The 20,474-nt window shown below is 55.2% G+C and overlaps 1 protein-coding gene across 1 annotated transcript in view; it reads right to left on the reverse strand.

Moving 5' to 3' along the window:
* Positions 1 to 20,474, reverse strand: part of COL22A1 (collagen type XXII alpha 1 chain) — a 189,725-nt gene that overhangs the window by 167,291 nt on the left and 1,960 nt on the right. The window contains exons 3-7 of the mRNA XM_029923332.1: positions 17,170 to 17,445; positions 10,134 to 10,214; positions 8,988 to 9,104; positions 5,210 to 5,254; positions 2,977 to 3,039 (exon numbers count right to left, since the gene is read on the reverse strand). Of these exons, the coding sequence (XP_029779192.1) occupies positions 2,977 to 3,039; positions 5,210 to 5,254; positions 8,988 to 9,104; positions 10,134 to 10,214; positions 17,170 to 17,445 (582 nt within the window). The remainder of the gene's footprint in view (positions 1 to 2,976; positions 3,040 to 5,209; positions 5,255 to 8,987; positions 9,105 to 10,133; positions 10,215 to 17,169; positions 17,446 to 20,474) is intronic.

Raw genomic sequence — 20,474 nt, forward strand, 5'->3', positions numbered from 1 at the left:
TGCCATAACATGCGGCGGTGCTCCAATTTCCTGCTGAATAACAAGCCACTGGGTGAGTGTGTCACACGTCTTAGGTATCCATTCATCACATGACGAACATCTGCATTGCTCCGACTTTTTGGTTATTATGAATAATGCTTCTGTGAGCATTTGTGCACAGGGTTTGCAGGGTACACGTCTTCATTTCTTTTGAATACAGATCTCCAGTGGGACTGCTGAGTCACAAGGTAATTCTGCTGAACCGTTTAAGGATAGCCAGACTGTTTCCCAAAGCAGCTGCGCCATTTTGGGCCAGCAAGGTTGCCAGGGCGCCAACTTCTCCGCCATCCTGGCTCCTGTATGTGTCACTAGGGAGGCACTGAGGTCTCTAACTGTCACCGTCGAGTCGCCCGTGTCTTCCTTCCATTCTGCCACTTGTTGCTTCATGTATTTTGGACTTGTGTTAGGGGCACATGTGTTTACAACTGTTACCTATGTTTGAAAGACCGACACTCTTGGCATGATCAAATATCCCCCTTTATTTCTAATAACTTCCAGTTTTAAAGCCTATTTTGTTTGATATGAGCACGGTCACTCACAATTTGTATGTTTTCTATTTTCAGAATATGTATTTTCCAACGTTCAACCTGTTGGCACCTTTGAATCTCAAGTGTGTCTGCTGTAGACAGGACAGAGCCGGATCTTGTTGTCCAGTGTGAAAATGTAGCACGGTCGCTGGTACAGAGTAAAACCCTGGATTGTGACTCACTTGTTCTGCAAGGTGAGCAAACATTTCTAACAAATGTCACTTGATAAACGAGCGACATTTGCAATACGAGTAGTACGTGATGCCGAACATCACATGATCACAACGGAGCCCACAGTTCTTGAAATTCGCTTTGATATACGAGTGCTTTGCATTACAAGCATGTTTCTGGAACAAATTATCCTCGCACACCAAGGTTTCACCGCAGTTGGCTTTCCATCTGCCACCTTACTTTCCATTTCTGTCTCCTATCATTTTGTTGTTGTCTCTTGATTCTTCCCTTACCACTTTTTTCTTTATCAGCATTAAGTATTTTTTAGTAATATCTTAGTATTTTTAATACCACTTTCCCTGTATATTTCTGTTTTATTTCTTAGAGGTTGCTCTTGGGCGTACCAGACACATCTTATCTTACCGTGATCTACTTCAGACCTCTACGACTTCCGGTGGGGTTTATTCACACACCGCTCCCTCCATGGAGCGGGCCATCATTCCCACACCTGTCTGTTAAATGCCCAGTCGGACACCATCATCCTGCTGCACTCTGGCCCCCATGATTCCCGAAGGTCCGCCAGCGAATGTTCTTACTGGGCTTTCTGTGTACACATTGACTCATTTCTTTCTCTTGCCTCTTTCAAAAGTTTCCCAGGGCACCCGGGTGGCTCTGTCAGTTGGGTGGCTGACTCTTGATTTCAGCTCAGGTGATGATCTCACGGTCTGTGAGATCAAGACCCAAGTCATGCTCTGAGCTGCCAGTGCTGAGCCTGCTTGAGATTCTCTCTCTCTCCATCACTCTCTCTCTGTTTCTCTCTCTCTCTAAACATTTTTTATGTCTTTTATTTATTTTTGAGAGACAGAGAGAGAAAGAGACAGTGCAAACAGGGGAGGGTCAGAGAGAGAGGGAGATACAGAATCCAAAGCAGGCTCCAGGCTCTGAGCTGTCAGCCCAGAGCCCGACACGGGGCTTGAACCCACAAACCGTGAGATCATGACCTGAACCAAAGCCAATCGCTTAACTGACTGAGCCACCCAGGCACCCCTCTCTAAACATTTTTATAAAGTTTCTCTTTTAGCATTTTTACTACACTCTGAGAATGGATCTCTCTGTATTTATCTTGATTCGTGTTCATGGGGCTTCTTGAATGGGTAGATTACTGCTTTTCGCCATATTTGGGATATTTTTCCCCACCATTATTTCTCTGAATACACTTTCTGCTCCCATATGTGCATTCTGGGGCACTCCAGGGCTCTGATCACGTGCCACCTTGCTGTTTCTCTCTAGTCTCCAGATCACACGACCACGACTGGTCTGTTTGCAAGAACATTGGCTCATCCTACAGCCAGGCCAGACCTCCCATCGAGCCTCTCTACCGATTGCCCTTTTCATTCCAGTTCCAATTTTCATCTCTAGAATTTCCATTTCGTTCTCTTTTTTTTTAGCAATTTCTATCTCTTTACTTAGATTCTCTGGATTTGATGTGATGCTGTCGTAATACCCATCTTTCCTTCTTTAAGATGATTTCCCTTTGGGGCCCTTGGTCAGTTCAGCTGGTTGACCAGCTTGATTTCAGCTCAGGTCATGATCCCAGGGTTGTGAGTTCAAGCCGCATGTCAGTCTCTGCACGGAGAGTGAGGAGCCTGCTTGGGATTTTCTCTCTCTCCCCCCCTCTCTCTCTGCCCCTCCCCTGCTCGTGCGCTCTACCTTTATCTCCCAAAATGAACAAATAAACTTTAAATAAGAGAATGATTTTCCTTTGCTCTTTGACTCTCCCTGTGATGCCTACTTTGTAGGTTTTGCTGGTTCATCCGCCACCTGTGCCCTGGCCCAGGCACACAGTGTTCCTGCTTCTTTTCTGGGGCCACAAGGAATCGTGGAGACCCACACACGGTTCCATGTGAATGTGAGAAAATAGGGCCAGTCAGAGAGGGGAGGTGAGGGTAAAGCCAGGTGTGAAAAGACAGCGAAATCAGTCCAATCCTTGTGGAGGAAAGAGCGCGTGCACCAGTGGGAAGTGACCCATTGAAGACTCCTGGCAGGTGCTCTGGGAACACACAATCGGGGTAGGGGGAAGGGGTGCAGGACAGCGTTGGCCTGGTCCTTGCCCTGGAGAGGAGCTCGGACTCCATACCAAGGGCAGCGTGGGGCTCGGAGTCTGCCTCCCACTAGGTGCTCAGTGCATTCTGGCCACACGCTCACTGTGGGGGGGTCTCCCACACCAGCCCGTACTCACCACGTCACCTTTTTCTCCCTTGGGTCCAGGAGCTCCAGCCAGCCCAGTGGCTCCCCTCTCTCCCTGTAGGGGTGGAAACCAGAGACGAGCACTGGGTCAGGCCCCCTGGCAGGGCTCCCCTGCCCACTGCCCACTCGGCTCCAACCCCCAACTCCCTGGCAGCAGCTGGCTTCCTCACTGCACAATGAGGCCATGCTCCCGGCCCCTGGGAGAGGGGGTAGCATCTAAAGAGTTTCCCCAACCTCTTAATTCCAGAACTAAGGACATCTTGAGCAAGCAAGTGGATGAAAGCATTTTGTTTGTTCTGGGAATGGCCCAGCCCCCAAAGGGGAGTGAGAAGCCCGGGCCGCAAAGCCCTGCTCTGCCGCTGAACGTGGGAGCATCGTTACTCTTTGGGCCTTGGGCTCCTCCTCTGTGAAATGGGCATGCAGTCATGAGTTCTCCCAAGACTGAAAGCATGAAGGGACTTTGGAACCTGCCAGAGGCCAGCCAGGGTCCCCTGACGATACCATCTGCATGCCCAGTCTGTGCCCACAAGGTCCTGAGCCCTCACAGCTGGCCACGATGACAGGGAGGGCAGGGGGAGGAGGAAACAGTGTTTGCAGGGAAGACAATTCACCGAGGGCCAAGTGTGGGCCTGGAGCTGACTCCTACTATGCCAGCAGCCAACCCAGGACGGCCTTGGGTGCCCAGCACAGGAGCCTCAATTTCCTGCTTTTCTCCTTGGTATGCAGTTTCACCTGCCCACCTCCACCTCCCACTTCACACGCTGAGCTAGTTTGCTAATGCTGTTCCCTTGGCCTGTCATGCCCTGCCCCGGCCCTCTTTACCCCGAGAAGCTCCTATGCATCCTGCTGGGCCCGTGGGCCCTACCCTGGCTCTCCCCATAGGTGATCCCATGCACGCCTGTTGCCGGCTTGCGAGCACTGGGGACCAGCTCTCATTCACCTTAATGTCCTGCACTAGAACGGGCCTCGGCACCTGGGGTCACGGATCACGTGACCCGACCTGAGCTGCGTCTGGGTAAAGGGGGCCACTGGGACCCACGGCCGTTTCCTCGGAGTCTCAGCCTCGGCCTGGGACAATCTGACTGGGGAGGCTGAAGTGCCAGGACAACAAATCAGCTCCGAGGGACCCTCGCTTATCTCCAGGCGCCTGTGCCAGAGTCCCTCCCTCATCTCCCCTCCCCCTGCCTCGCCCTCCCTGCTCAGGTCCCCGCCCAGCCCTGGGTCTGTGCAGCCGCAGCACAGTCACCCCACAAAGAAGCACACTGTTCCAGACAAACACTCTCTCCTTCCCCCCGCTACCCTCCCCCAGACACTTCTGCTCTTTTCTTCCATGTGACAGCAGAGGGGCTGAGCCTACAGCCCAGGGGTGCCCGGGGAGGCATAAGCCCCTGTGCTCCTCCTCGCGAGGACCACCTGGCACCCTGGGCCGCCCCGAGCTGATCTCCTTTGGCAGTGGGAGGAGGGGAGCAGAGCAGGCGCGGGGGGGTGTGTGCACCCATGTGCATGTCTGTGACCGTGCTCCCCAGCCCAGCAGAGTTGGGGGAGAAAAAAGGGAGGGAAAGAATGAGGGAGAGACAGGGACAGATGGGGGGCATCATCTCTGGGTGTTTCCACGCAGCCCCTCTTTCAAACAGCAGACCAGGTGACGGCCGCTGGGTCGCGCTGCGCTTTTCCGTCTGCCTGTGTGGCTGTGGGAAGGTAGCAGCTCTGGGTCTGAGCTGTCTGAGACCAGAGACCCATGTGAGAAGACAGCCTCGTGCAGCTCTATCAACACTAATAACTCAGGAAGGGGCGGAGACCCAGAGGCTGCTGCCTGACTGAGGAGGGGGGCCCCCACGGGGAGGCACTGGGCTTTGAGCAACTCGTGAGTTTGGACAACCCGTGCACAAAAGAGTGCCAGGCAACTTGCAGAAAATGTAACAGGCCAGTCTAAACAGACTCGGACAAGCCCAGGCCTGAGGTTTCTGGAGCACAGAAGCCTAGAAGGACTGACACAGGACTCACTGACCACGGAGAGGTGAGGCCAGTGGGGCAACTGGGGCCCACGTCAGGGCTTTCTAAGCTCAGGTTTTCAGAGTGAGACACGGAGGTCCCAGACCCCACGATCCTTCCACCTGAAGCAGTGCGGAAGCAAGCGTCTAACTTGCCACCTTCATGTCTCCACACAGAGCACAGGGAAGGCTTACCCGGGCCCCAAATCGCCCCTGAGCGGCTCCCATACTCACCTTTGGGCCGGGGAGTCCCAGGGGGCCATGAGAGCCCTTCTCGCCCTAAAGGAAGAAGGACAAAAGAAACCAGTGAGGCTGCGGTGAATTTCTGTCCTCCGTCTGTCCTCTCTGGTTGTTGGTCCCTCACATGCTCCCAGGCCAGTCTCTGAGTGATCCACCTGTGACCAGCCAGCTGGACAAGGTTCCTTGGGGACCAGAGCCCCTGATCTTTAGCTCAAACTACATGGGACACGTTGGCATCCCTTGTATGTAGCCATCAGTGGAATACAGAGACAAACAAGATGGCGCCCCACGGGCTACACTACCATGGCAATGCCACCACCTCAGCTAAAAATACCGTGTGGCCCGCTAATGGTTCATTATAGTTATTTATTACTCCCCCAAATACCAACACAATGCATATCTGCAGCCTAACTGTAAACATCAGTCACTCTCTAAAATATATGCTATTTGTTGGGGCACCTGGTGGCTCAATAGGCTAAGTGTTCGACTCTTAATTTCAGTTCAGGTCATGATCTCACAGTTTGAGGTTGAGCCCTGCATCAGGCTCCACATTGGGCATGGAGCCTGCTTGGGTTTCTCTTTCTCTCTCCATCTCTGGCCCTCCCTCCCCCACTCATCCTCTCTCTATCTCTCTCCCTCTCTCTCTCTCTCTCTCTCTCTCTCAAAATAAAATGAAAATAAAATAAAATAAAAGCTATATGCATAAAAGATCTTATTACTAGATTAAAATTCTGATCTTGGGGTGCCTGGGTGGCTCAGTCAGTTGAGTGTCCAACTTCGGCTCATTTCATGATCTCACGGTTTGTGGGTTCAAGCCCCGCATCGGGCTCTGTGCTGACAGCTCAGAGCCTGGAGCCTGCTTCGGATTCTGTGTCTCTTTCTCTCTCTGCCCCTCCCCTGCTCATGCTCTGTCTCTCTCTGTTTCTCAAAAATAAATAAATGTAAAAAAAAATTCTGATCTATTAAGTTGTGGGTGCATGTAAATATTGCCACAGGAAAAGCAAATGGAACACGATTTGTACAATGGTACGTGTGTAAATCTTTCCACATTAATGTAAAGGAATGGACACCATACCCACTGACATTTACGTAACACCCATCGCTGAGAGTGCAAGCGCTGTGTACTTAGCTGCTTCAGGAACACGTTTGTTTTTAAACGCATCCGTGGGTGTCATCTGCACGTGCACGGGGGTACATAATTTTTGTGTGTTTGACCTCACATAATACCCACGGGAATGCCTGATACACAGTTCACATACACCATGCTTGGTACTAGAGACGCAAACACAGACCCAGAAGGCACATTGAGCTAGGTGACAAATGGAAGCGAACTGTAACTGAACCAAAGACTCAAACCGCTGGAAGCCGAGTCTGCCTGTGGTCTGAGTTCTGCCTCCAGGAGACAACGCTCAGACCTCCTTGGCCCCGTGCGCCCTAGCTTCTATGGGGTGGACGATGGCGATCCAGAGGCCACGCCTATTAAATGAGGTGGCTGTTGAAGCTCCTCCACGGGGCCTCTTCTCGGGGGAGGGAGAAGCCCCCCTCCCTCACCTGTGCGGGGAAGCAGCCCGGTGCCGAGCTCCCCAGGCCGGCTGCACCTCAGCGCTCCTGGGCGCCGTGGCCCGCTGGGGCACTTCTGAGGACAGCGAACTGCGTGTCTTAAAACCTCGGTGCTCAGCACACAGTGGGCGCTTACTGTTTACTATCAAAAATAAGGCACGGTTGAGTGAATCTGGGAATGGATTACCGGCTGATACCGCCAGAATTGGAGGGTGAGAATTTGTAAGGTGACTGGTGATCTTGACGAGGAAGACCTTGTCCTCCGGCAAGAGACTCTGTGCTCCTTTATCCCTCCTCCCAGCTGTCCGGCCACCATGGGCCCATTATTGTTCACACCCTGATCCACGCATCCATCAGTTCAACCACTACTGAATAAAGTCAGGCTACATACATCAGTGGCTGAAAAGACAGCCATGTCAAGATTGAATCTTTGCCATCTGACACCTACTAGATGTTTCTAATCCAAATGGGATCATTGCTAAGGTAGATGGCAGCACATGGAGGGGAAGGCTCATAGGGTCATGGAAATAGCAGGCGCCGAATAAATAGCTATTGAATGGGTACGCGGTGGATGATGGAAGGAGGGAGTGCAGGTTAGAGGGAGGGAGAAGGGAATTCACATATGTGACAATGTGCTCAGGAAGGATTCCCTGGGGACATCTAAAGAGAAGACCAGGTATGAGTCAGATAAGGGGGGAGTGTGGTCCATGAAAATGCCAGAAGACAAGAACAGTCATGAGCCCTGTGAGAAGTCAGCAGTTCTCGGTGTGCTGGAAATTGGGAGGCAGAGTGGAGAGAGATGGGGCTAAAAAGACCACAGGGGACCCGCCTCGGCCATGCACCGGCAGGGGGGGGGGGAAGGGGGGAGGGGCGCAGGAGGTGGAGGCCCCCTTGACCCCAGACTCCTCTCCCACAGGTCTGTGCCAGGGACCACAGGAGCCCCAGCGGGACATGTCCAGGACATAGCCTGGCTCGGGGGGAAAAGCCTAGACTGGGCAGAACTGACTTCGGCCACCCTCCCCGGCACCATCTGTCTGTGAGCAGCTGCTGGTCACCCAAACCTCACCAACGCGGTAGCCTCTCGCTCAGGGTTCTTCATTGAAAGCCGAGGCCAGGGGAGGGGCGGCCGTCCAGCCCTGGGTGCTCACCCCGGCTCCCTGCTTGATGTCTCCCATCCTAACCCAGCGGGACTGGGCCAAGGTGCCTCTGCCCAGAAAAAGCCTCAGCTCACGGCAAAGCTGAGCTGGCTCCTTTCAGCAAGTCCGGCCAGCGTTTGACAGCCTCATCTGATGAGAACTGCTGGGGGCTCCCTGTCTCCCCAGGTCTGGCTTTTGGGGGAGAAAGAAAGGAGGGAAGGTGTGATGGGGAACAGGGGGGAGGGAGAGAGGGAGGGAGTCCGCCTGCCAGGACATGTGTCCTGACAGTGTGTCCATCTCCGCGAACTTGGCCGTGATTTCACACTTCAGTCTGTCTGACTCGTCCCCTGCAGAGTCCCTGAGTGCCTCAGGGATGCTGGCCCCCAGCCGGGAGGGCAGAGGCAGCTGGGCATGTAACCACAGGCTGTGGGGAAAGGGCCCGGGCTGCGGGTCCAGCAGCACCTCCCGGGACCTTCCCCAGCACGGGGCTGCTTTTTATCATCCTTGGGTGTTTGGTTAAGTCCTTCTGCTCAAACAGTGGAAAACGCTGATTTTTTGTTTTGGTTTGGTTTTATCTTATCAAAATGGCCACTGGCCTCCAGAAAACAGATGAGATGAAGGCCTCGGGCATTCGATGAGACCTTTAATCCAAGCTAGTGGACAGTGCTGGTGGTGTTCACAGAAACATCCTGTTTGTAAATCAGAAGCCAAGTAGACAAGACTCTCTTTATATGCGGCCTGCTCGGGGCCTCATTCGCAAACCAGATGGGGTTTGATTACTTACATGTGAGTGGAGGGCGTACCAGCAGGAGCCCGGAAAACTCGGGAATACCGCGGCTCCAGGAAAACCTTACCACGTCTCACAGCTCCCCTCCTCATGACCCGGGACATCAAGAAACAAGAGCCCAAGGAACAAGGAGGGCCCCCCAGCCCCTGAGGCCATCGCCCTGGCCGCCCCCGTGCATGATGGGAAACTCCCACCTCTGCTGTTGCTCCTGGTGACCGCCCTGCCCTGCTCAGCTTGGGGGGGGGGTCGGACCCCGGGCTGGGGGCTGAGGGTCCGCTGGAGAGGGTACCTTTTCTCCAGCTGGGCAGGAGCAGTTGATGGTCTTCAAAAACCCAATTTGTTCACTGCCGGAGGTGGGAGGCTGCTGGGGTGGGGGTGACGGCTCCGTCAGCACGGTCACCTGGCACTGAAAGGAAACCCCAGAGGGTTAGAACCTGACTTTTGACTCCGCACCATGCCCCAGCAGGGGTGCGGGCAACGGGAGCCAGGAGTCCCGGCAGCCTGAGTGTGGGCAGAGCGGGGAGGTTGGGTCATGTCTGCTGCAGGTCCCGGGCTCCTGAGGCCTGGAGTCAGAAGGGCCTGGGCCAACCTGTCCTCAGCCACGTCACTGGCCTCTCAGCCACAGGAACTGCTAACCCTTCTGAGCCTCAGTGTTACAGTCTGCAGAATGGGGGTGAGGGTGTGTCCATCTTGATGCGGTGAGGAAGAGCCAATGGGACAGCTCAGAGGCTCACCCTCGGCAGGTACTTGGTAATGCCCTACTTCCCTGCCCCCAGCACTCCCCCTCTCTCCTCCCTGTCCTCACAGACCCTCACCTACCTCATTCTCTTCTCCCAGTCCAGAGTCAGGCCCGTGTGACTCTACCCCTGAGTGCTGGGCTTTCCACCACCACGTCCAGGGCACTGGGCCCACTGAGCATCGTGCATGGGGAGCAGGCTCTGTCACTAAGCCCATGCTCCAAGCAGCCTCGGGACTGGGGTTCGTTAAAGAGGTTGGGGAGAGAGAGCCTTTATAGGGGGAAGGCGTGGCGAGGTCCCGGGGGAGGCTGACCTGCCTGGAGGGTGGGGGGAAACAGTCTGGTCCGTCTTGAACTTCCCGCTCCTGCATGCAAGCTGCCACCTCCCCTCTGCCGACCCGCCCAAGGGGCCTCGGCACCCCCTCCACCGAGCAGGGGTCAGTCCCTTCCATGGCCAACCTGCCAGCCTGTGCCTCTCCTCCCTGTAGCCTAGGGTGCTGACTGGGGCCAGGTCCACAGCAACCCCCCCCCAGGGGGCCTGCGTGACTCCCAACCCAGACCCCGGGTGCCCAGGAAACCGAACGCTTTCAGGCCACCTTGGATGGCGGGCACGTCCCGGCCCCGGATGCTTGTTCCCAGGCCCTGGACACCCCATCCCTCAGCTGTCCCCCCGCTCCTCCGCATGCAGGGTCTGCTCACCGGGCCCAAGGGGATATCACAGCAAGTCTCCAGCTCCGCGTGTCGGGAGTCACAGTAAATCACAATCCGCTGCAGGTCAAACTGGAAAGGATAATGAGGCCGGGGGTGAGTCGGGGACGTGGGAGCCTGAAGCCTCCACGGCTGCAGCAGGCCCGTGAGGCCACTGGTCCCCCCTCCTTGGGGTCCCTCCTGGTAGGATCCAGGCCACTCCCACCCTGGGCTGAGCCCCAGGGGGCGCCTGCGTGTCACTTACTTGCACGCCCCCTTCCAGAAGTGACAGCCCCAAGTGCAAGGAGGTTGGAGGTTACAGGTTAGGCCCCCTGCCACACGCCACCTTCCCCTAGTCACTGCCACTGCCTTGACTTAGAGCACCTTGCAGGCGCTCTCCCCACAGTCTCTGAAGGCCGAGGGCACCTCGTTTTTCAACCGCTGCAGGCGTCTCCACACGGCTGCACAGGCCAGCTTTGTAAGAGCACAATGTGCCTCTCTCACCCCTTTAAATTTTTTTAAATGTTTTTTTTATTTATTTTTGAGAGACAGAGAGAGACAGTGTGAGCAGCAGAGGGTCAGAGAGAGAGGGAGACACTGAATCTGAAGCAGGCTCCAGGCTCTGAGCTGTCAGCACAGAGCCTGACGCAGGGCTCGAACCCATGAACTGTGAGATCATGACCTGAGCCGAAGCCGGACGCTTAACTGACTGAGACACCCAGGTGCCCTTCTCTAACCCCTTTAATGCCACAGTCCCTTAATGTCACTTAAATGAGTTTTGGGGTCCAACATGCACACACATGTGCACAGGTGCACACATACACCTATGCACCCACACACCCACACATGCACACACACCTATGCACACAATACACACAAACACACAGACACACCTATGCACCTGCACAATACACATGCACACACATGCACACAGGCACATACATACACCTATGCACCCACACGCCCACACAACACACACATGTACACGCATATGCACACACACAACACACATATGCACACACAGGCGCACACATGCGCACAGTCTGCACAGAAAGCCGGGCCTTCTCTGGGGCGCCTGGCCCTGCCCCCTTCTCCAGGTGTGCGGCCCTCACTCGCACTCACATCCTACAGCACCCGACCTCCCGGTTTCCCACCTCTGGGCCTTTGCACGAGGTCCCTTGTCTAGGAAAGTCCCTGCAAACCCAGCGGAATCCTAGTCACCTCCCAAAACCACGCTGCCGTCACCTCCATAAGCGCCACCTATGCACAGGCCACATGGCCTGTCACTGCACGTCACCTGTCCCAGAACGTCCTGTGCGCGTGCCTCTTAGTTTACGTTTTACAACCTGCTTCCCGACCAGCACGTAGACTCCGCGAGGCATCTCTTCCCCGTCTTCCACTGGCTCCCAACCCAGAACCATTTCTGGCACCCGGCGGAGGCCCAGAACTAATGGCTGGAGGGCCCATGGGTGTGAGCGTGCATGTCTGCTGAGGAGCCGAACCACCAGACGGAGGGATGCTTATTTTACTAAACACGGATGCTCCGTGCCCCTGGCCTTGGGCCTCCCTTTACCCTCCTCTGGCCGGCCTGTGCTGCAGCAGGGGTGCGCCAGCGAACCTGCCAGGCGGGCGTCAGGGCTTGGCCTCAGCCCGCAGGCTCTAGGAGACGCCCTGGGAGCATAACTCCTCACCCCACAGTATGGTTAACAATCCCATCCATCCGTCTGCTTCACTTCCTGTAAGACGCCGGCCCACAGAACAGGAGAAAATGATGAAATACTATCGTGCTTTGGGGCCCTGCTTTCTGCATTAGCAAGCATGCGCCCAGCCGCTGGCCCGTCTGGCAAGGCAGCCGGGACAGGGTCGGGGAAGAGACAGACTGACGCGCAGGGTCGGGGACAGAGCACAGACGGTCCGGGCCTGGCAGAGAGGTCCCCAGGTGGGGGGCGAGAGGGCCTGGGAGCCAAAGGGACCCCTTTCCAGGTGCCTGAAATCCCATGTTCCCTGGCGCCCCTGCTCCTGCCTCTCCTCTTCTCCCTCCACCAAGCCGGGAGCCGCCTGCTGGTGCCCCTGTGGCCCCCACTCTGCTCTCAGTCCGCTGCTTACATCTACATCCTCAGTGACTCTGGGGTGATCTGCAGGCTCCCCTGGCCCGGCTTCCCTCCCAAGCTCACCGTCTGCCGCTTGGTGACCCTTCTCCAGCTGGATCAGGGTAACCGGCTAGGGGACACAGGGAGCTTGAAATCTGGCTTGGGTCCCGGCCCTGCTCCTCTCGTGACAGCTGGTCACAGCAGGCCAACCCGGGCCTGTCCCCTGGGGTGGAGTGGCGACGCCCCCTGGGTGGGCTGGGCGGGGACCAGGTGGGGCGCAGAGGCACCTGGCAGTCACAGGGAGGCCTGCAGGCGTGCCGTGGTCTCTCTGGCTATACTGAAGCCCCCGGACCACCCCAGGCTTTCGCAAGATTTACAACAGGCTGAGGAATGGATCCATTCTGCTGCCACACACTTCATTAGGATTTGTTTTAAGTCCAGAAACCCCGTTGGAAACGGGAAATGGATACAGTATTCTGCTAAGAGATGTCAGAGGTTCTGGGATTCCTAGGATGGCAAACAAAGGGGACACTCGGCTGATGGCTGGGCGAGAGGAGAGAGAAAGGGACCCGCCCGAGCCCCAGACTCCACCCTGGGGCTTCAAAGAACCCAATGAAGGGCCTAAAGTGGCCATCGAATGTAAGAGTCGGGCAGGACACACACCCAGGGTCCCAGACGCTCAGCAGAGCGTGGAGCTCACAAGTAGACTGGGAAGCCTGCCCCACGGCTCGCCCGCCTGGCCATTCTGGGCAAGTTATTGACTCTGTGCCCACATCCCCTCACCAAAACGGGCCTGTGTGGAGCACCTGGGTGGCTCAGTTGGCGAAACGTCCAACTCATGGTCATGATCTTAGGGTGGTGAGGTCGAGCCCCACGTTGGCCTTGGACAGTGAGGAGCCTGCTTGGGATTCTCTCTCTCTCTCCCTCTTTCCCTGCCCACCCCCCACTTGCACTGGTGCTCTCTCTCAAAATAAACAAACATTTAAATACAAATAAATAAACGGGGACAATGGGGTGAATGAGCTCTCGGGGCTGCAATGTGGATGAACCCACGGGGCACGAGCCAGCTAGCAGGACACGGTGGGCAGCACCAGGAAAAGAGGCAGTGAGGTGCCACTGCTCCAGGCTGGCGCTCAGCGCACAGATGCTAGGTGAGGGTGCCCGCCGGCCCCCAGGCTGGCACGATGGAGGGGACGAGAGTGCTGACGGTGTGCTGGTCTCTGCGATTCTCCCACACCTAGGAACTGACCGCGGCCTGGGGACCTGCACCAAAGCAGCCGGGCAGGCAGCCCCGGAGACCCAGAGGCCAACCCCGCGGAGGAGGGAGGCGGGTGCTGGTCCCCACCACTAGCACCGGCCACGAGAGGGTGGACACAGGTCGAGGGAGGGAGATGTGACTCCCCCTGACATCCAAGAGGGAAACAGCTCCTCACTGACCAAGCTGGGAGACCAGCAGAGGCCTGGGACCCCAGGAAGGGAAGGCTGGACAGGGATGGGGAAGGGACCCTCACCTGGCATCTCGAGCATCCCAGACAAGCTCCACCCTCAGACCCGAGGATCGCCCCTTCCCATCCCAGCTCTGAGCCTCAGTTTACCAGCCGGATGGCACCCTCCCCATGCCCCACCTTCCTGTCCATCTGCTTCCCTGGCCATTTCCCTTGCACCCCCCACCCTCAGCAGGAGGCACCAGGAACCTCACCATCCCTGAGGAGGCCCCCCGCCCCTGGGCCTCTCACTGCTCAGTAACGGCCCACCGCTCCTTCTCCTTCCCGTCCACCTGCTCCCTGGGGCTGCAACCTCGGATGCAACGCTGAGCTCTCCCTGCCCTGTCTCTACCTCCCCCACAGGCTTCACTGGCAGGCTGCTCCCAGCACCCATTCTGCCTCACCCCACACTGGCCCGGGGCTGGCGGGGAGAGGGCCTAAGCAGACCAGTTACTGTTTCTTTTTATTTAAAAAAAAATTTTTTTAATGTTTATTTATTTTTGAGCATGAGCAGGGGAAGGGCAGGGAGAGAAGGAGACACAGACTCTGAAGTGGGCTCCAGGCTCTGAGTGGTCAGCGCAGAGTCCGACACAGGGCTTGAACTCTCAAACTGTGAGATCATGACCTGAGCCGAAGTCAGCTGCTTAACTGACTGGGCCACCCAGGCGCCCCCCCCCCCCCCCCCCCCAGTTACTGTTTCTAGGCTGGAGTCTCCCGACCTGTAACACGGGAGGAATGGCTCCTGGGGAGGGTTAGAAGGGGTCATGTTCATGACCGCAATGCAGACCCTGATGGGGACTGTCACACCCCTGTCTGTCTCATGCATACGCCATAGCTCTGTCTTCACCAGGCCCTGGCGCCCGTTGTCTTAGTCAAGGAGTGCAGACGGGCATTGAAGACGGGCCGTCTGAGCAAAAATCTCAGCTCTGCCGTGTCGTGGCTCTGCGCCCTCAGGAAACCCACAACAGTCCTCAAGGAGCGCCCTTCTCTCCGGCCATGAACGGCGTGTTAATGGGGTCTGCCTCCTAAAGTTGGGAGGAGGATTGGATGAGAAATGGGGCAGGGACACTTAGTGCCGGGCACAGAGTGATGCTCTTGGCCAGAATTTGCAGCAGTCAGAGGAATGATTTCTGTAGCTTTACTTGATTTTATGATTTTCCCTCTCGGATTTGGTGCCACATCTGTTATCTTATTTCACCCCGTCAGCAGCGACACACGGAAGCATCAGCCCGGCTTCCACTTCAGAGGTTAGCGGAGCAGGCAGGCAGAGCGAGGTCGCTTCCTCAGGTGACCAGAGCAGGGCCACTCGGACGGGCTAGAGGCGGGCACGCGCGGGCACCGCTAGCGGGCGCCGCCCGCCTCCCTCCGCCCTACTCCCTCTGGCCGGTGCTCTCTGGCCTCCGTTTTGAGGAGCCATATGTACCGGCAATGTTTATAATCTCTTCCTCAGCTAACAACGCAAGTTGTAAGGGACTTTATATCTTTGTTTACGGTGCTTTTTTTGGCCAAATCACCGTCTCTTGAATCTTGAAGTGTTCACATTTACTCAATTTTTTAGTTTATGGTTTGTGCCTGACAGTTCAGAAAACAATATTCACAACATATAATAAATATGCAATTTGTATTCAGAATATATACGTATTATCTAGAAGTCATTAGGGAAAAACCCAGCATAATCATAAAAACAGGCAAATGCTCTGGGCTGGCAGTCACTGATGGGAAGTCGAGTAGGCAAGCAAATACACAGGATGGCGGTTTGCGAGAGAAGCAGGGAAATGCAGGTGGAAACAACAAAAAAAAATACCATCATATGCCCATCAGATCGGCAAAACAAAAAACATTTAAAACTAAAATATATGTGGGCATCTGTTTGGCTCAGTCAGTGGCTGGTTTAGTCTTAATCTCGGGGTTGTGGGTTTGAGCTCCATGTTGGGTGTAGAGATTGCTTAAACATAAAATCTTTAAAAATATAAAATGTATCAGGGCGCCTGGGTGGCTCAGTCAGTTAAGCATCTGATGTCGGCTCAGGTCATGATCACACAATCCGTGGGTTCAAGCCCTAATCAGGCTCTGTGCTGCCAGCTCAGAACCTGGAGCCTGCTTTTGATTCTGTGTCTCCCTTTCTCTCTGCTCCTCCCCCCATTCATGCTCTGTCTCTCAAAAATAAATAAAAGTTAAAAAAATAAAATATATCAATATACTGATGAGAACTTAAGAAAATACAATTTCTGTACATTGGTGGAAAGCATAGAAACGTTCAGGCACTTTGTCGAGAAATTTACATAATATGGGAAAGTCAAAAATCATCTACCCTACAACCTAATCATTGATCGTAAGGGCACAGACCCCAAGGATGCCATCTCAGCGGGTCTACACCTCAAGCTTCATGGGCAGGTGCTGCTACTCCGTGCTCCTCATGAGGAAAGCGTCCTTGGAGATGCGCCGCCACGGCCAAGACCCAAGGCTTGTGGCTTAGGAGGGGGAAACATCAGTAACAATCTACATACCCACTAATGGGATGAAAAAAACCCCAAAGTGTGTTGAAGCAGCTAGAAGAAAGAATAAACGTTTTGACCCACCATCTCAGTAAGAAAAGCAAAAGGCAAGAGTTAGAATAACCGTGTCTTGTTTACAGAAACTCCAAAGAACTGAGCACACACCCAACAACACCGTCTTTGATACCAGACATGCATGAGAGCGTCAGAAGTGATAAGAAGTGGTATTGGGAGGAGCTGTCCCAAATCGTGATCCGATTGTTTCTCGGGAAGCGGGGCGCTCCCGTCGTAGTGGGTACAGCTGCCTGGGCTTAGGGGGTTGTGCACTGAGTCCTGGCACCCTGTGCATGCGTGTCACCGGGCTGCGCACTTAGGGCGCCCGCTCTGTGTGCACGGAGGTGGGGATTCACCTCCGGGGGGAGGAAATCCAAATTAAGGGAGAAAGAAAAAGAGGGGAGAGAAAAGGAGGAGGGAGGAGCAGGAAGAAAGATCGCTGATGGAGGGACACGGGAGGACAACCATTACTGAGTTGTCACTGTTGCTGTCCCTGGAGGCACGCTCAGGATGATATTTTACTTATTTTGCATAGACTTTCTATGTTTTCCAAATTTTCCACAATCAGAGAAGAGAGCGAAAAAACCCTCTATTTAAATTTACGGGGAACCTTACAATTCTATGTACCTACAAATACATACACAGACAGATGTCCCCAGTGCTGGGCACAGTGCCCGGCACACAGCACGCACTGAATATACATGTGACAGTGACCAGCTGAATGAATACCGAGTGCATGAATGAGTGACGGGCACCCTAGGTTCCAATACGGTTCCTGAGGTGGGGTCCTCACTCCTCAGGCAGTCCAGGGTGAGGTCTTGATAAATGAAACAGACAAGTCTGGGAGAGGCAACGGCACTGACTCCCCAGGCTTCCTGCCCCTGGCGGCCCCAGGACCTTGGGCGCAGGAGGCCCCGGTACTCACGTCGATGGGCACGCTGTCGTACAGGCGCTTGCCAATCACCGTCTTCCCCTGGATGTCGATGTTCTCCCGCTCCTCGATGGGCAGCGTCTGCACCAGCGCACAGTCGATGTACAGGGAGACATTCTGGGCCTGGATGCTCAGTGCGATCTTGTGCCAGTCCCGGTCAAAGAGGTCACTGACCCGGGGGCCCCGGAACACCACCCGCACGGCGTCCTTCATGGTGCCCACGGCGTCATACTCCACTGCCCTGTTCTCGCCGTCCAGCCGGATGGAGACCTGGGGAGCAGAGGACCACAGGCTCCCTGAGCTGCACAGGAGGGACCAGGGGGTGGGGGGTGGGGGGTCCAGAGTCACATCCTGGCCGCGACCATCACACTGGGCCGCATTGGGCAAAGCCTCAGTTCCCGCCTGGGCCTAGGTGCTATCTACACCCCACTTGCAGGATGTCCTAAGCCTGCGCTATAATGCAGTAATGGGGCTCCACATTAATCCAGGGGTCACAACCCCGTGCCCTGGGTACTATGCAGTCTGAGCATTTTTGTGAGTCTATAAGACAACGCACACCAAAGCGCTTAAGTCCGAGACCAGCGAGAATCCCTGACTGGTTTCAGTAAAACCCTGGGCTGGCAGAACGGAACACGGCCAGACGCCAGGCCGAGACCCCACACTCTCTCCCACCATGGGATGAAACAGAAGCCCCAGGAGGATAACGTTCCTTAGCAGCAGGACTCATGTATCTTGTTCACTGGAGGACACCCCACCCTCCGCAAAATGCCTGGGAAATGCTGGAAGAAAGTTTTACTTTTGTTGTTCTTTGGATGAATGAATGAATGAATGAATGATTGAGCGCCCCTCATCCAGGTGCTCATCTCTCCCTCCCTCACGCGGTATTCACTGACCGCCTTCCGTGGCAGCCAAGCCGCAGGCCTGGACTCAGGAAGATGACAGTGTGAGACACGGACACATGACGCCAAGGGGGATTACAGAACACACAGGATAAAGAATCCACGGGGCACCTGGGTGGCTCAGTCGGTTAAGTGTCTGACTCATTTCCGGCTCAGGTCATGATCTCATGTTCGTGGGCTCGAGGCTTGCTGACAGCTCAGAGCCTGCTTGGGATTGTCTCCCCCTCTCTCTCTCTGCCCCTCCCCTGTTCTCTCTCAAAACAGATGAATAACCTTAAAAAAAATAGCCATTAAAAAAAATAAAAGTATTCATCAGCGAATGAAGGAATGGGGCCCCGCCTCTGTGGGACCCGTCTTCACGCGCCCTGACACCCAGGCTCCACCCCTCCCTGGCCAGCTCCATGGCCCCAAAATCTGACCTCCAAGGGCTCCCTTGCCTGGGCTCCTGTGCCCTTTGGCTTCTCATCAGTGTGGCCCATGGGATGCCCATGGCACGGAGGCCTTAGGCAGGAGGAGAGGGTCTGGGGCAGGATGCCCTGTGGTTCCAGAGGGCCATGTCCCTCCACACACCGAGGCCCCTCGAGGACTCGCTCTCCTCCACAGTGTCCAGTAACCACCACCTCCCCCTGCCCAGCTGCCCCGCCGCCCAGGCGCCACCTCCTACTGCTACTGATCCCGGGGCACAGCTCAATACCCTTAACTCTGGCCCTTAACCTCATCATCAACCTTCTCCCTGGCCACTTTTTTAACACGCTCTCCAAAATCTGGGCCTGTCTACTGTCTGCGCACACCCAAACTGGCAAGTCACTGTTGAGCTGTGTGTCCTCAGGCAAGTTATTTGACCTCTCTGTGCCATTTCCCCACTTATAAAATGGCACCAAGGATCTCACGTACGTCACCAAGTCATTATGAAGATTAAGTGAATCACCACAGTACACATAAAGCATGTATGCAGTGCCGGTTACGTGCCAGGTGCTGCGCTGAGTATCAGCGGCAATAAAAAGCAACTAAATTGAAAGGCATCACGCAGTGGAAGCCTTCTCTGACACACGTGCATGCACACACACAGCTGGATTCCAGCCTGCTCACTAGCTCTCGCGTCCCCAGACCTGTTCCATTGACTTGTTCTCGCAGCGCTTGGTCAGCATTCATTTTTCACTCCCCTGTTTCCCACCCGTCCTGCCCCTCCTGGTAAGCAGGACTTTGACCCAGTGCATGGTGCCACCCCCCAAAGAAAGGTACTGAATGAGTGAATGAGAGCCGTCAGGTTCAAGGAAGGTGCCCATGCCCTGCCGGGGATCAGTCATGCCTCCTATAACGCCTTCCAGGTGCTCTGACTTCTCTTTCTGGGCCCCACGTGACCTCCAGACAGCGGAGCAGGGGAGGTGTCCCAAGATTTGTTTTGGGGTTTTTTTGCACTGCATGCTGTGTTGGTAAAACACAGAAAGCTATGAACCCCTGCCCAATAATCTATGACAGTTCTAAACCTCAGACCTTAATAGTTCTATTATTAAATATGGTCTTCTGTTTCTAGAAGGTACTTTCCCATATTTGAGCCCTGTGTCCCTGAGCCACCGTGGGAGCCCCCTGAGGACACGACGTTCCCTTCAGGATGGAAATTTCTTCTGTCAGGACACAAGGCATGGAGTGGTGCCCAGCAGGCCAGAGTCCCGTGCCAGCCAGTACCAGTTGGGGACCTCAGGAAGGTACCTCATGGCTCAGATCCGTCAGCAAATCCTACCGGATCTAGTTTCTAAAGACATCCAGGACCTGATCACTTCTACTCAGTTTACTGTTACTACTGGTCTGGGTCACTGTCATCTTTTGCTTCAATGACTCCAGCCGTCTCCACATCAGTCTTGCTGGTTTGGACCGGCCCACCCCGCAGTCTGGTTCCTGAGAGAAGTCCCTCCACTGGCCTGCAAGGAGCCTCGTCCCCCTAAAATCTCGAGCCTCTGGTCTGATGCGCACAACCAGCCTCCTTCCTGTCCCTCGATCGTATCCGGAATGAATGGATGACAAATGAGGAGAGCACTGATGTCTGAGTGTGGTTGGAAATACTAAACGCAGTGATGGCTACAAAGATCTAGGGTGGATGCATCCAAAGATGTAGGTCTGCAGGACTAACAGAATCACAGCATTCTGCCCACACATCCCTTCCCACGGGCCTCTGTCCATCTTCCCTGTGTCTGGCCAGGATGTCCCCGGGGCATAGAAAGGGCCACCCTCAGACAGCCAGGGAAGAGCACTCCACCAAGGCTTAGCTCAATGAAATCGAAATGCCAGGTGCCTCTTTGCAAATGAGCCTGAGGTTGTCTGAGGTGGGCTGTCTCTGCACAGCTCTATGGTATCCCAGGCCGTGACTCCTTCCGGAAGGAGGCGGGGGGGGGGGGGGGGGGG

This window comes from Suricata suricatta, chromosome 15 (assembly GCF_006229205.1).
Source record: "Suricata suricatta isolate VVHF042 chromosome 15, meerkat_22Aug2017_6uvM2_HiC, whole genome shotgun sequence".
NCBI lineage: Eukaryota > Metazoa > Chordata > Mammalia > Carnivora > Herpestidae > Suricata > Suricata suricatta.